At 37.5% G+C, this 15521-nt stretch overlaps 1 protein-coding gene across 1 annotated transcript in view; it reads right to left on the reverse strand.

The window, feature by feature from the left end:
* Positions 1–15521, reverse strand: part of LOC150090870 (F-box/WD repeat-containing protein 8-like) — a 313991-nt gene that overhangs the window by 120893 nt on the left and 177577 nt on the right. Inside the window, exon 7 of the mRNA XM_090380425.1 lies at positions 5113–5328. Coding sequence (XP_090236551.1) covers positions 5113–5328 — 216 coding nt within the window. The remainder of the gene's footprint in view (positions 1–5112; positions 5329–15521) is intronic.

Genomic DNA, 15521 nt, shown 5'->3' on the forward strand with positions numbered 1-15521 from the left:
AATGGACCAATCTGATTCATCCCCTTCCTTCTAGAGTTTACATAAGTAAAGAACTCTTTGCTGTTTTTCTTTGCATTATGTGCCCAAGATTTCTCGTAATCTGCCTTCGCCTGCCTAACCTCCTTTGTAACTTGATTACAGACTAGCTTATATCTGCCATAGGCTTCTGTGTCACCTGATAATTTATGTGCATCCCACGCATTTTTCTTCTCTGCCACGAGCCTCATTAGTTCATCTGACATCCATTTAGGTCTAAATCTTGAACAGTATTTCTTAGTTGGTATGAAAAGTCTAGTAGCTTCCAAGATTAATTCCTTGAAGGCTTCCCATTTAGAATTTGCTGTTTTTATCTTCCTCAGCTGATCCCACTGTACAGAATTTAAAATCTGTTTGAGACAACTGTAGTTACCTTTATGAAAGCAAAAACCCTTCCCTTTATCCTTGATGGTAGTTACGTCTTTAAGTAAATCCCACATCAGTACACTGTGATCACTGTTACCTAGTGGTCCTTTATCTGCAAATTCTTAATGCATGAATAATTACTGCTGATAATCAGATCAAGAGTATTACTTCCTCTGGTCACCCGTTGAATATGTTTCTGTAGAAAACAGTTCTCCAATAAATGCACAAAAGTCTTGCTGGCGTGCGAGTGACCAACCCACAAGTTCCAGTCAATATTTGGAAAGTTAAAATCCCCCATTACAAGACATTCTGATTTATTAGCCAGTCTATTTCTCTGCACAATTGTTCATTGTACTCATGGGAGTCATTAGGCCTATAACACACACCTACTCTCATTTTCCCTTTCCCAATGCTTATGTCACACCAAACTGACTCAACATTGCACTGTCCACCAATGTAAACTGAATGAACTTCCTTAGATTTTATGTGTTTCTTAACTAACAGCATAACCCCTCCTTCCTTCCAACCGTCTATCCTTTCTGTACACATAGTACCCCCCAAATTCCAATTCTGTACTGCTTATATCTGTAGGACACCATGTCTCTGATATCCCAAAAATATCTGCATTTGATGTCTTGACCAGCACTTCGAATTCATCAAATTTATTTACTATACTTCTAGCATTGGTGTTCATGCAAGTATACATGCACTTGTTCCTACTCTTAGTTACCCTAACACAGCCCATATATTTACTTGTTCCATGCTGACTCCCAGCAGTTCTTGAAAACCTCAGCAACTTGCTCTCTAGGCTGCTGCTCTAATAGAAGCAGTGCAAGAATCACTTTCGCCTCTGCCTGCGGCTACTGTTGATCTTTTAGTCTGTGAATCCTCTCAAGCTAACAGTTTTCCGACCCACGTAACACTGCCTTGATAGCATCAGCAAATATTCTTGCAACTTATCTATTTAAGTGTATCCCATCCCTGTAGAAGCAGTCTCTCTCTCCTGTTAGCAAGTACAGACCATGCTTCTACCCCATGAACCTTGCACAGTCTCTCCAGGGCCGCATTGATTGATAAGACTCTCATCATATACCCCCTTCTGTCCTGTCTGGGCAGAATTGCAGACACTTTCTAATTTAAACCTAACTCGCAACTTTTTTTCAACATTGACCTGTGCTTATTAAGCAAATCTGCAGATCTCTTACTCTCAAGGTCATTGGTGCCAACGCGAGGGCGCCTCCATAGCCAGGTGGGTATCCTACCCACCTGGCTATGGAGGCAGCAGTGCGTAGAACAAGTTTCTTGATTAGACCGGGGTTAGAGCCCGTGACCACCAAATAAGGAGGATGCGGAAAGGTCAGGGAATGACCACAGTATATCCCCAGAGCAATATGGCCTTAGTTGCTAATGCTCCTAAAAACCAAATAACAAACAAACAGCCAACACACAACAGTATCACCTTTTGTGCCCATAAAAGATAATATCTGCTCTACAACATCATCAACTTTTGCCCCTGGCAGACATACCCTGGTTCTGTTCCACCTATCCTTTTTTGCATGAGAGCTTGATGATATTAATTTCTTCGAGGGCATCTATCCTACACTTCAAACTCACAGACGCATATTAGAACACTGAGTTGAAGCCTAATTTCTTCACACTCTCTGCACCTAGCACACACACACACAAAGGCATTCTCCTTGGCTAGATCACGTCCTGTTCCTGATAGTCTGCAAACATTTCACATTTCGCACATTTTTTTAGACTGTGATGCATTAGAGAATCTTTCCCTTCATTTCTCCCCTGAGCCATAGTACTCCTGCTACTTTCTTCCCATTGCTTCGCTGCTCTAGTCTGGGTCATGATTCCATTTAAGTACAATTTAATTAACAATGAATTTTAATAAGATTAATAAATTTTACCGATTAATTGATAATACTATACTAAGCTAACTGATTTCTAAGACAGTGCTACGTATTACACTATCTAGTTTTATGTTATCAACTTCGGAATATATATGTTACACTATTCTGCATTGATCTAATGTACTATAACAATGGCGGTAAGTTACCAATGGTAAAATCTATGGATACTAAGTATTAACTTTCAAAATCGCTATCTAAATTCAAATTAAACCAAGGAGCATGACTAGAACTATAAAGCTACTTCTAGAAAATAAATTAACGTGACAATTAAGTCAATAAAACAGCTAAATATTTATAAAAACTTAGTGGTTGTCGGAGCTGCAAAATCTTTTCCAACAAGTGGATAACTTCAACCCCAAGTTTTCCTGTTAATTGCCTGTTTGAGATTTGTGACTCCACGGGATTATTTATGTAGATTTATATTTTTAGTGAAACAAGCTTGTAGATAAGGTTCATATATTTTTTTTTTTTTCAGTTTTGTGTGAAGAAGTACAGTTACTTACTCGTATCATTTGATAGTTGCACTTATTATAGTTTTATACATTTTAAAATGAAAGAGACTGTAGTTTCTTGTTTCTTGCTTTTCTTTTTTTGTTGTTTCAAGCCGAATTAATAAAAGTTTGTTTTTCTGAAAATAATGTGTGTAAAAAAACAAAATTTTTAAATTTTGCATTTAAAAAATATAAAATTGCATTTAATAGTAAGTTTTGTTACAATTATTTTGTAATATGTAACTTTTTCATACTGCATTTCACTGCTCCAAAATTATCTACCTACCTATGAAGGAAATGAGATATAGGCAAAAAAAAAAAAAAAAGTTTTTTTGCCTCAATCTCATTTTTTTAGCAATGAGGAATTTACCAGACAAATAAAATTTCTTGTCCTGTCCATCAAAGAATGCAGAAACAGCATATTTCAGCCATTATCATCAGCAAAGCGACATCCTCATATGTTTTTCCTGAGGTGTCAAAACAGGAAATAGTCACTGGGGGCCAGATCTCGATTGTAAGGTGGATGATTAAGTTATGTAAAGTCAGTCTCTCAAAGCAGCAGCAGCAACAGCATGTGACCTGTGCATTGTTCTAAAGAAGCAGGACACCCCTGGAAAGTTTTCCATGACATTTTTCCTTTATGCCAACCCCTAGGTTGTACAGTAGGGATGCATATGACTGTTTGCTTGTGTTCTTAGTAGTGAATGTACAAATTTCCTCAGCATCCCAAAAAATAGTGGCCATAACATTGCCAGCTGAAGGTTGTGTCTGAAAATTTTTGGGTGGGGAGAACCCTTGTGCTTCCATTGCATCAATTGTTGCTTGGTCTCAGGATCCCAGTGATGAACCTATGTTTCATCACCCATAACAATTCTGGAGATGAAAGTTTTAGTTTCCCTTCCATAAAGCTCTGAATTCTCCTCACAACACTGTACTCTGGAATGCTTCTTCACAGGGGTCAGAAATCTGGGGACCCACCTTGCACTGACCTTACTCAAACCCCAAATCTTCATGGAGGATAGTTATAAATCTCCCCTCAGATATGTCATATTCCCTAGATATTTGGGATACCTTTAAACTTCTGCCATTCACCACAAGGGTTTCCACAGCTGTGCACATCGCTCAAATGGCCGCTATCACAGGCCTTCCTGGACATCTCATTTTAGGAAGGATGTAGATTTACTTGTGCATGTACAGAGAAGGGCAACAAGATTGGTGAGGGGAATGAAGGGATCCTCTTACCAAGAGAGGCTTAAGTTCTGCAAATTGCAGTGGCTGGAGACTAGGCACCTGCGCGGTGATCTGATTGAGGTCTATAAGGCGTTGAATGGGTTGAGCTGAATTCTGATGGGATCCTTCCACTTGTTCAGATTACGAACCTAAGGGGGCATAAATTCAAATTAAGAAAAGACAGATGTAGATTAGATGTGCGGAAATTTGCCTTTAGCCAGCGGGTGGTTAATTGCTGGAACAAACTTCCATCTGTCGTTGTGGAAGTTTATAGGTTGAATAAATTTAAGGAGGAACTGGACAGACATTTGGAGGGAATGGTGTGATTTTTTTTTTTTTTTTGGCTGATGCTGCATAAGCTCATACACTTGCTTTCTTGCATCAAATGCCACTGCTACTACTACTACTACATAGATTATCTCTGATGGACTCTCTATCCCACTTGAATTGTTTTGACCAGAATTTCATCTGGTACTCTGAAGTTGAACTATTGCCATACACAGCCACCATCCTTTCATGAATGGCCTTTAGCCCATTTCCTTCTTTGGTGAGAAACTTGGCTGAATAATGCACCAATTTCAGTAAATCCATAAGGAGTCTTCCTTCTTTCAGTTACAGCAGCACAACCTAAAAACATAGTGGGATCAATATTAGTATGATTCAAGTTGAGTGTAGGAACATAATAAATCATGGATCACTGAAATATAACTATGGAAAGTACCTCAGGTATATAACTTATTGAACGCCCCTCGTATTTATTTGCCTGCACAAATTCACCATACTGACATTTCACACATATAATTCATTAAGATCAACCAAATAATGGCATTCTGTCAACATGTTAAAATCATTTTTATTAGGAGAGTTTATAAGAATTTATTAATAAAAATGTATATTATGTGTATACAACCAAGTATGAATCTTTTAGGATCCATCAAGGATGTCACTTATCTTTCACTAAAATATGAATTATTATTTAACCTATTCAGATATTTATAAGCAGGTGTTTATGGATATCAGAATTTGTTCTTGGAACAACAAAAAATTTGCATTTGCATCTTACATACCTGGAAAACGTTAAGAGATGTTTTTGAAATAATTCCAACTCCAAGAATATCGCAGGAAACATCAAGACTCGTAACAGTAGCACCAATAAATTGATGAACAATTAAAGATGTTTCTTCTAATGAATTTATTACATGCAAATACATGGCATCCTCAGCTGCAGCTGCAATTCTTACTTGATCTGTATACATCTGTGGTACTAAAGCTAAATGGCTAACCTAAAATTTTGGAATAAAGAAATAACAATGTAAATAAAAAATATTAAACCCAAAATGAGCGATATTTGCTATTAAACAAACACTTCTCATTTTGAATTTAATAATGAATGTGAGAAGATTATTTTGTTTAATTAAATCCCTGGAAGCAGAAGTGATAAACAGAAATTTATCATCTTCTGTCAGTTATGTCAATAACAGACAAATGGAATTTTTTAAGATGTAATTTGATAGCACCAACATAATTCACATGATGGTACACGTAGCATACACTGATGAACGTAGGTACTTATCATGAAAACACACTATCAGTGTCTGCAATCTGGCATCTGAACAGAACTGATATTGTACAGATGCCAGTGTAGTGGGTATTGTAAGTGGCTTTCATATCAAATGCTATTTTGAATCATTGAGTAGTTCAAATATGCATGCTTCCCTTGTCAGGAACTGCTGAACAGAAAAGAGAATTAGCGATGATTAAAAGAAATAATTGTCAGTAATGATGCCCATGCAGTATTACTGCAACGTTTTTTCAAAATGTTGAGGTAAATGAAGCAACACATGCATAGTAGCTCCAGAAGCAAGTGGAGAACAGGTGCGCCATTCTGAATCCAAATCCCACCTGGTTCTCAAATGAGTTAGTTTTCCAATGCCCCATGTTTCATGACTCTGATAAATTCAGCTGTTTATTTAAAAGAGATCAAAGAAAACTACATTCCTTTCCTGATTGTTCAGTAATAGCCTGGGTTTTACATAGTTTCAAACAGTATAACACTACATACTACGAACACACACACACACACACACACACACACACACACACACACACACACACACACACACACACACACACACACACACAACATTACACTGATGAGTGATCACTGAATTGCAACCACCTATCTAATACCACATTGGGCCACTGTTCACATAGCTGCTATTTGCCTAGACAATGACTTCACCATAGGTCTGAAGACATCCACAGGGATCTGCACCATGCTGCCATTTCCACAGTGTTAGAAGAGATGAATAGATGATAGTTGTGTGTCCATATGCCTGAATTCTCTTTCCAAAACATCCTACAGGTGTTCAATTGGATCAATGTCAGGCAAATTTGGAGGCCAATCAAGACGGGCGATATTTTCACTGTGTTCCTTGAACCACTTGTGCACAGTGCAGGCCCAATGACATGCTGCATTATTTCTGGTTCTTGCCAGCAAAACATGCCCATATTAAGCAAACACTGCCACTTGCCTGGATAGTATCACAATGCATGATGGATCAACTGACTTGTATTGCTTGCGTCACATATGAAGGTGTCTGATAGCGTGTTGCACCAGGTATCTGGACTCATCTGACCGGTCCACTTATTTCCAGCCCTCCAGTGTCCTACCAGCATGTTGCTGACACCACAGCATTTGCTGTCGACAATGATCAGTGGTGAGCAGAGGGTATTTCTCGGGTTGCCTGCTATGGAATCCCACACATCTGATTGTGCAGCACAACATCATTTGGGATATTGTTCTTGCATTCCCCATATTGTATTATGATGTCAACTGTTGCACAGTGACCTGCCATTGAGCCTGTACAATGCACTGCACCCTTTGTTCACTATGAACATTCACCTTGCATAATCCTTTACAGTTCTGTGGATGGAAGGTGGTTTGACCTGTTCTACACCATTCTGTGTAGATCTTAACCACAGTGGGCCATGAGCAATTGGCAAGTCATGCCATTTTTGATATGGAAACCCCTGACGCATGAGTTCCCACAATCATGCCCTTTGGAAACTCTGTGATATCTTTACTATGTTCCATAACTGCTACTTTACCACTTTGACTTGCATGACCAAATGCAGACTACCACTGCTCTAACGTAGGAAGGTGTTTGGCTTTTTATACTGCAAGCTGTGCAGCATAGTTCATTATGGATGGGGTGGTCATAATTTAGTGAGTGTATATATACATATCTACTTGGAAAATTAAATGCACTAGGCATAATCCTTATGGTTTTGATAATTAACTATATAATATCGGTGTAAATACACCATAGTTAACCCATAGATTTGAGCTACGATTGTAGCGTAGAAGGCATCGTTTTAATTGTATCTCATAATGTGGTTGCCTTCACAACAAGATAGCTACTATTGAATTTCTTCAAATAAATAACGCTTCTCTAGCAGAGAAGGCTACTGTTATTTATTTTCAGTGTACCACCACCCAGACGATCGTTTCGAAGCTTTTTGGCTTCGTCATCAGTGGGCGGGTAGGTATTACCTACCCGCCCACTGATCGTCTGGGTGGTGGTATGCTGAAAATAAATAACAGTAGCCTTCTCTACTAGAGAAGCGTTATTTATTTGAAGAAATTCAATAGTAGCTATCTTGTTGTGAAGGCAACCACATTATGAGATACAATTAAAACGATGTTGTTGTTGTTGTTCGGTTTTTAGGAGCGTTAGCAACTAAGGCCATATTGCTCCGAGGATATGCGGTGGTCATTCCCTGACCTTTCTGCATCCTCCATGTTTGGTGGTCACGGGCTCGAACCCCGGTCTAATCAAGAAGCGTGTGTTATGCACTTCCGCTCCTGCCCACCTGGCTACGGAGGCACCACAATTAAAACAATGCCTTCTACGCTACAATCGTAGCTCAAATCTATGGGTTAACTATGGTGTATTTACACCGATATTATATAGTTAATTATCAAAACCCATAAGGATTATGCCTAGTGCATTTAATTTTCCAAATACATTACCACCACACACCCTTCTGGCATCTCTCATAATGTGGATATAACTTCGCAACTGAGATGGCTTGTTGTATTACCTACCCGCCCACTGATGACGAAGCCAAAAAGCTTCGAAACGATCGTCTGGGTGGTGGTACGCTGAAAATAAATAACAGTAGCCTTCTCTACTAGAGAAGCGTTATTTATTTGAAGTAATTCAATAGTAGCTATCTTGTTGTGAAGGCAACCACATTATGAGATACAATTAAAACGATGCCTTCTACGCTACAATCATAGCTCAAATCTATGGGTTAACTATGGTGTATTTACACCGATATTATATAATACATATCTACAAATAAACGTCTCAGAGATACTGCAGTATCTCTGAGGCTTTTATTTAACACTTGCCTACCAGTTCGTATACTGTTTGTTCATTTAAGCTTTAAGCACTAAAAGATGGCAGACACTTTCATTATGGACTGTGTCATAATTACATTTCAATTAGGTGATCTGGAGAATTTTAATAGGATTATTTTATCCTACAGTCATATGAAACTATCTAATGGATAATTATGTTGCTTCTTTACTAAACAATCCTCTCCCTTTTTGTGCTTCCTTCCTTATTTATATGTAATCTATAGGGAAAACTATGACAGTTCTGAAAATTGTAGTAATGTAAATATAATAAAGTATATTTTGAACTGATACTAAAAAAATCTTTATACTCCCAACTAAATACTCATATTGTTGTATTCGGGTAAAGTTTTACACTAAAAATTATTAAAATAAAAATGCCATTGGTCCAGTGAAGGTCCAATAAAAGTCTTTAAAAAAGCAATAATATGTAAATATTACTGCTTTTTGATTTATATTTATCACAAAAGCCTGTCAAAAAAATAATTTACCTGACTTATGGCTGGCTCTCATTGGTCACTGTATTGTATGGGCATTTCATGTAGCTGGCCTAGAGCAGGGGTCGGAAACCTGTGGCTTTTTGAACATGTAATTGCGGCTCTAACTTTTAGCCCACATGTACTACAAGTGATGTATTTCTGCGAGCAAATATTTTCGAACATGAACTTTTTGACACACCCAGGATCCTGAGCTGGATATCATCATCCTTCTCTTTCTTGGCGATTCCTTTCTACTTCTGACTTGATCTTTCTCTCTCAGGGTAATTCAGAAATTTTTTTTGGCTGGTGCCGCAAAAGCCTCAGGCTTCCTTTCACTGTTTGGCTAATAATAATAATAATATTAAAAATAAATCAAGAAACCGTCTGAATAATACCAGTCTTTCAGTATGTTTAAAGATGAAAATTACGGCATACTCGCCTGATGTTGAGACTCGTTCAAGAAGTTCAGCAGCAAAAGTCACATTAATTTGTACCTAATTGGATGTTTGTTACGTTTTTTCAGTATTAATAAATAACATTTCAAAAAATATACTTTTTTTTAATAAAACAACTTCGCACTCTATTCCATTTCTTAAAAAACATCCCCCCACTTCGAGTTGAGGTGCGGCTCTTTGGATTGTTTTTTTATTAGATCAAAAATGGCTCTTCACTCTAAAAACGTTGCCGACCCTGGCCTAGAGGATCTCAAATATTATATCACACTGTAATATCTTGTTTTTTTCCTATGCACTTCAGTTATTGAATAATTATTTCTACTGTTTTAAATGATGTTCAGAACATATTTTGTTTTGATAGGCATTCACTACCTTCAAATGATGAAACAATTAAAAACAGATATACGGTTCATTGTTGCATCTCCAAATGTTGATTTCAGCTATTAATAAGTTTCACACTGTCTTTCCAACTTTTATGATATTATTCAATAATACAAACATTGTTCTGCACTCTCAATCATGGTTAACTGTGATGCTTCACAAAAACATTCTGACTTTAAATGTTCAGCATGAATGACTGAATCTATAGATGTTTGTGTTTGTTATTTGGTTTTTAGGAGCATTAGCAACTAAGGCCATATTGCTCCGGGGATATGCGGTGGTCATTCCCTGACCTTTCTGCATCTTCCGTATTTGGTGGTCACGGGCTCGAACCCCGGTCTAATCAAGAAGCACGTGCTATGCACTGCTGCTCCTGCCCACCTGGCTATGGAGGTGCCACACAGTAACATGCCACACAATGTCAATTGAAGCAGTATCCCTCTCCTATGCAGGGCATGCAATCAATGTTAATACTTTTGAATCAGCCTTCATATAAAACAGGAAGAAATTAAATGTAGTTTGTTTATCATTAATTGAATATTAGCATTAGCAGAAGCATATGATGTCTCTACTAATGCTAATGTTAATATTCAATCAGTTATTAATCAAGGACAAACGGGGTATTCTTATAATAATTCAAGGACAAAAGGGGGTATTCTTATCATTAGCATAGGCATAATGATGCAAGAAAGCAAGCAGCTAAAAAAAAAAAAAACCTTCCCATTTCACCCATCCATTCATTCCATATGTTTGTCTGGCTCTGCTTTGAATTTATTTAAGCTGTGAACTACAATGACAGTTGGAAGTTTGTTCCAGCAATCAACCATCCGCTGGCTAAAGGCAAATTTCCGCACTTCTATAAGTGTCTTTCCTCAATTTGAATTCATGTCTCTTCAGGCAATTAATCTGAGAAAGAGGAAGAATCCCATTGGCATTGAGCTGGCTCAAACCATTCAAGGCCTTATATACCTCAATCAGATCCCCTCGCAGGTGCCTAGTCTCCAGACACTATAATTTGCAAAACTTAAGCCTTCCTTCATAAGAGCAACCCTTTGTTCTAGTCACTAATCTTGTTGCCCGCCTCTGTACTCCTCTACCATGCCGTTAATAAAATATGTTTTACATTTAACATTCGATATCAAATTTCTACTTTCTCTCTACCCCAAATACAAAATATCTTTTCTTATTTATTGTACCGTCAGGTTTTCATTCACTATATACAATTATACAAAGATACCACAGTGATAGGTACAGTAATCCATAATCATTTAATGACACTGAGTACAGAAATACATGTTGGTGTACCATTAGTCAGCCCACAGAATTCTGGTAATCACCCTTGTAATGCTGAGTGTAGGCACTGATTATTCAATCAAAAGTGTAGATAGATATGAATGTTTAAAATTTAATTACAGTAAGCATTCACACCTCACCTTCTTGCATTTAAGGGCAATTATTTAAGAAAGAAATATAGTTAGGGAAGAATGTTACTTTGTTGTTTTCCATTAATATTATTACTATAATTAATACCACTCATAATTAATAATATAGTTTATAAAGCTAATAGCCTAAACCAGTGGTTCTCAACAGGGGCCATGATGTATTTTTGAGGGGCCACAGGTAAAAATCGTAAAATGGGGGGGGGATTATTACTAATATAAAAAAGAAATAAAAATACAAAATGATCAGTACATATAATAACACAATATCCTTCTTTTTGTGTACCCTAATTAGAAGGGCAGAACCTATTGTACTTAAACCACAACCTAAGATCTGGGATTACAAGTACTGGTATTCTATGCGATAATGAAGCCATTCTGATGACATATGTTAGGTTTTTGAATGATAATCAGCTTAATGAGGAAATTTTTTTTTTACCCGAAAGCTCAAGACACCAAAGGTGAAACAATATTTGAAGAAGTTAAGAGTTATTTCAAGGAAAACAATATTCCACTACAAAATATAATAGCTTGTGCAACTGATGGTGCTGCTTCAATGGTAGGTAGATACAGAGGATTCATTGCTCATTTAAAAAATGCTGTGCCTGAAGTTTTTTTGCATACATTGCATGGTCCACCGTCAAAATTTGGTTGCAAAAAAATTGGGAGGACATTTGCATGACATTCTTGCTATTATAATAAAAGCCGTAAATCACATCAAATCAAATGCACTTCAAAATCGTCTGTTTCAACAACTTTGAGAAGAAAATGAGGAAGAATTGAATGCCTATTAATCTATAAAGAAGTCCGATGGCTATCAAAAGGTAACTGTCTTCATCGTTTTGTTGGACTTTGGTGCAGTATTGTATCATTTCTAAGTGATAAGCAGCTTGGAGAACAGATATATTCAAAAAGCTGAATTTGTTGAACAAACAGTTGCAAGAAAAAAACTGCAATTTTATATTTGAAAAGAGGCCATCACTGCTTTTCTTGGAAAACTCAAACTATTATGGAGTAATATTGGACATTGCAAGTTAATGCAATTTCCTTCACTGACCACTCTTGACATAGAATTGCCAGATGATGATCTTTTTGTATATACTGAGCATTTGAAGAATTTGTATAATGATATGCAATTTTGGTTCAGTGAACTGTTAGAGATGACTATCCCGGACTGTGTGGTGGATCCATTTCAGGTAAATGCGGTTGATGTTGACATCGTATTACAAAAATGTTTCATTAACCAACCAAACTAGATTCAAAAAGTACAAAGAACATTTCTGGATAAGCAGCGAAATTGCAAATAACTTTCCACAGCTTTAGGAGAAGGCAAAATTGTTTTTTTATTGGAATTCCCACTTCATATCTTGTTGAATCTGGATTTAGTCGAGTTCTTCATCTGCTATCAAAAGCTCGTAACCATCTTGATATTGTGAAGAGAGGTAATCTTCGATTATCTCTAACAACGCTGCAACCAGATATACAAAAACTTGCTTGTTCTCATCAGCTGCAAGGATCTCACTAAACTAAAAAACAATAACATTATTGTAATATTTTTTGTTAAGAGCATAATTATATATTGTAAATAAACAAAATATTCTTCTTCTTCTTCTTCTTTAATGCTGCCGAATGGCGTTTGCGACTTCGTTTTGATATTGTTCTCTGTCTAGCGCTGCGTGTAGAATTTGTGCTGTTGTCATGTGAAGCCAGGTGTTGATGTTATCTAGCCATGCCATTTTCGGTTTGCCTGGGCGTTTCTTGCCTTCGATCTTTCCCTCCAGGATGAGTGGTAGTAGGTGATATTTTTGTTGGTTCCTAGCGATGTGACCTAGGTATTTACATTTCCTGCTGATGATAGTTTTGAGCAGGTCCCGTTCCGTGTGCATGTCCTGCAGGACCTGTACGTTGGTTATCTTGGCTGTCCACGGGATTTTCAGCATTCTTCGGTTATGATTAAAATATTCCTCCAGATATGATTAAAATATGAATTTTTTTTTTACCACCCTAAATATAGTTAAACTAAACTACCATCCTAAATATAGTGGTAAGCCTGTTCAAAACAAGAATACAGCTTATTGTTATTGGATTGTATTCAAATATCCAGCTTTGTTTTCTGCCTGTAGCAAAGCTTGCAACATTTGTAAAGAGATTACTAATAATTCAAACTCAATTTAGAACAAGCCAAGAGTAGGAAACTTGCATCCTGTACAAATAGTAGTCAAGATTTCTTGCCTTTGGCAAAAATCTACTGGTTGTAACTTCTGCTCATCTATATATCTGCTTCTTACATCAATATGGGTCTGTTGCATCCTTATCTAAAGAAAAAGCTAACTTATTGTTATTATCATTAGTAGAGGCATATGATGCATGAAAGCATGCTTATGCAGCATCAGCCAAAAAAAAAAAAACCACTCCGATTTCACCACTCTGTTCATTCCAAATACTTGTCCAGATCACCCTTAAATTTATTTGGGCTATCAACTTCCACAACAAAAGATGGAAGTCTGTTCCACGAATTTATGCCTTCTCAGGTGACTATTCTGAGCAAAAGAAAGAATCCCATCAGCATTGTGTATGCTCAAACCATTCAAGGCTTTATTCACCTCAATCAGATCACCCCCCCCCCTGCAGGTGCCTAGTCACCAAATACTGTAAACTGCAAAACTTAAGCCTTTCTTCATAAGAGCAACTTTTTGTTCCATTCACTAATCTTGTTGCTCTTCTCTGTACTTGTTCCAAAACAGCTCTACATCCTTCTTGAAATGAGGCCTTCAGACCTGTATCCAGTACTCAAGGTGTGGCCTCACCATTGCTTTATATAAGGGGATAATCACCTCCTTATCCCTGCTAGAAAAATTCCTGTATATCATTGAAAAGACACCATGAGCTATTCTTGCAGACCGTCTGCACTGCTCAGAAAACTTCATATCTGCCTGCACAATTACCCCCAGGTCCTTTTCATTATCTACCACTGTCAATATAGTACCACAGAGTTGATTTATTACCCTGGGGTTATTGTTTCCCATTTGTAGTACTTTATTACATTTGTCAATGTTAAACTTCATTTCCCACCTCTCGCCCATCTGCAGAATTTTTCTAGATCCTGGTGCAGCAGCAGCATACTGTCATTAGTGTCCTTAACAACCCTGCCAACCCTTCTATTGTCTGCAAACTTGGACATTAAGCCTGATATACCATCATCAATATCATTTATAAATACAGAAAACAACAATGGACCCAACACTGAACCCTGAGGGACTCCACTAATAACATTAGTCCACAAAGAGCAGAGTCCATTGATTACCACTCTCTGTCTTCTCCCACTCAACCATCCTTTTATCCATAGCAGCAATTTGCCTCCAATGCTGCATTGCTCCAATTTGTGCAGCAGTCTTCCATGTGCAACAGTATCAAAAGCCTTTCTAAGATCCAAATATATGATATCAAAGTTATTCCCTAACTCCAGTTGCTTTGTGACCACATCATAGTATCCAATCAAATTGGTCAGGCAGGACTTTCCCCTTAACAAACCCATGCTGTGTTCGAGCTATAACTGAAGTCTTGTCTAGATGATCCCACAATGCTTCTTTCACCAGTGCCTCAATTAATTTCCCTGGAACAGAGGTTAAACTAACAGGTCTATAATTACTTGTGTCGCCCTTTGATCCTCCTTAGCATTAGAATTAGTAGAGGCATATGATGCAAGAGAGCAAGCTTATGCAGCATCAGCCAAAAAAAAAAAAACAAAAAGAAAAAAAAAAAACCACTCCCATTTCACCCCTCCGTTCGTTCGAAATACCTGTCCAGCTGAGCCTTAAATTTATTTAGGCTATCAACTTCCACAACAAGGGATGGAAGTCTGTTCCACCAACCAAATACCCGCTGGCTAAAGGCAAAAATCCACACATCTATCCTACATCTGTCTTTCCTCAATTTGAATTTATGCCCACTCAGGTGATTATTCTGAGCAAGAGGAAGAATTCCATCAGCATTGAGCATGCTCAAACCATTCAATTCTTTATACACCTCTATCAGATCACCTCGCCGGGGCCTAGTCTCCAGACATTGTAATTTGCAAAACTTAAGTCTTTCTTCGTAAGAGCAACCCTTTGTTCCATTCACTAATCTTGTCCTTCTCTGTACTTGTTTCAGCAGCTCTACATCCTTCTCGAAATGAGGCCTCCAGACCTGTATACAGTACTCTAAGTGTGGCCTGACCATTGCCTTATACAAGGGAATAATCACCTCCTTATCCCTGCTAGAAAAATTCCTATATATCATCGACAATACTCCATG

The sequence above is a fragment of the Mastigoproctus giganteus genome, chromosome 1, assembly GCF_048544385.1.
Source record: "Mastigoproctus giganteus isolate SK-2022 chromosome 1, ASM4854438v1, whole genome shotgun sequence".
NCBI lineage: Eukaryota > Metazoa > Arthropoda > Arachnida > Uropygi > Thelyphonidae > Mastigoproctus > Mastigoproctus giganteus.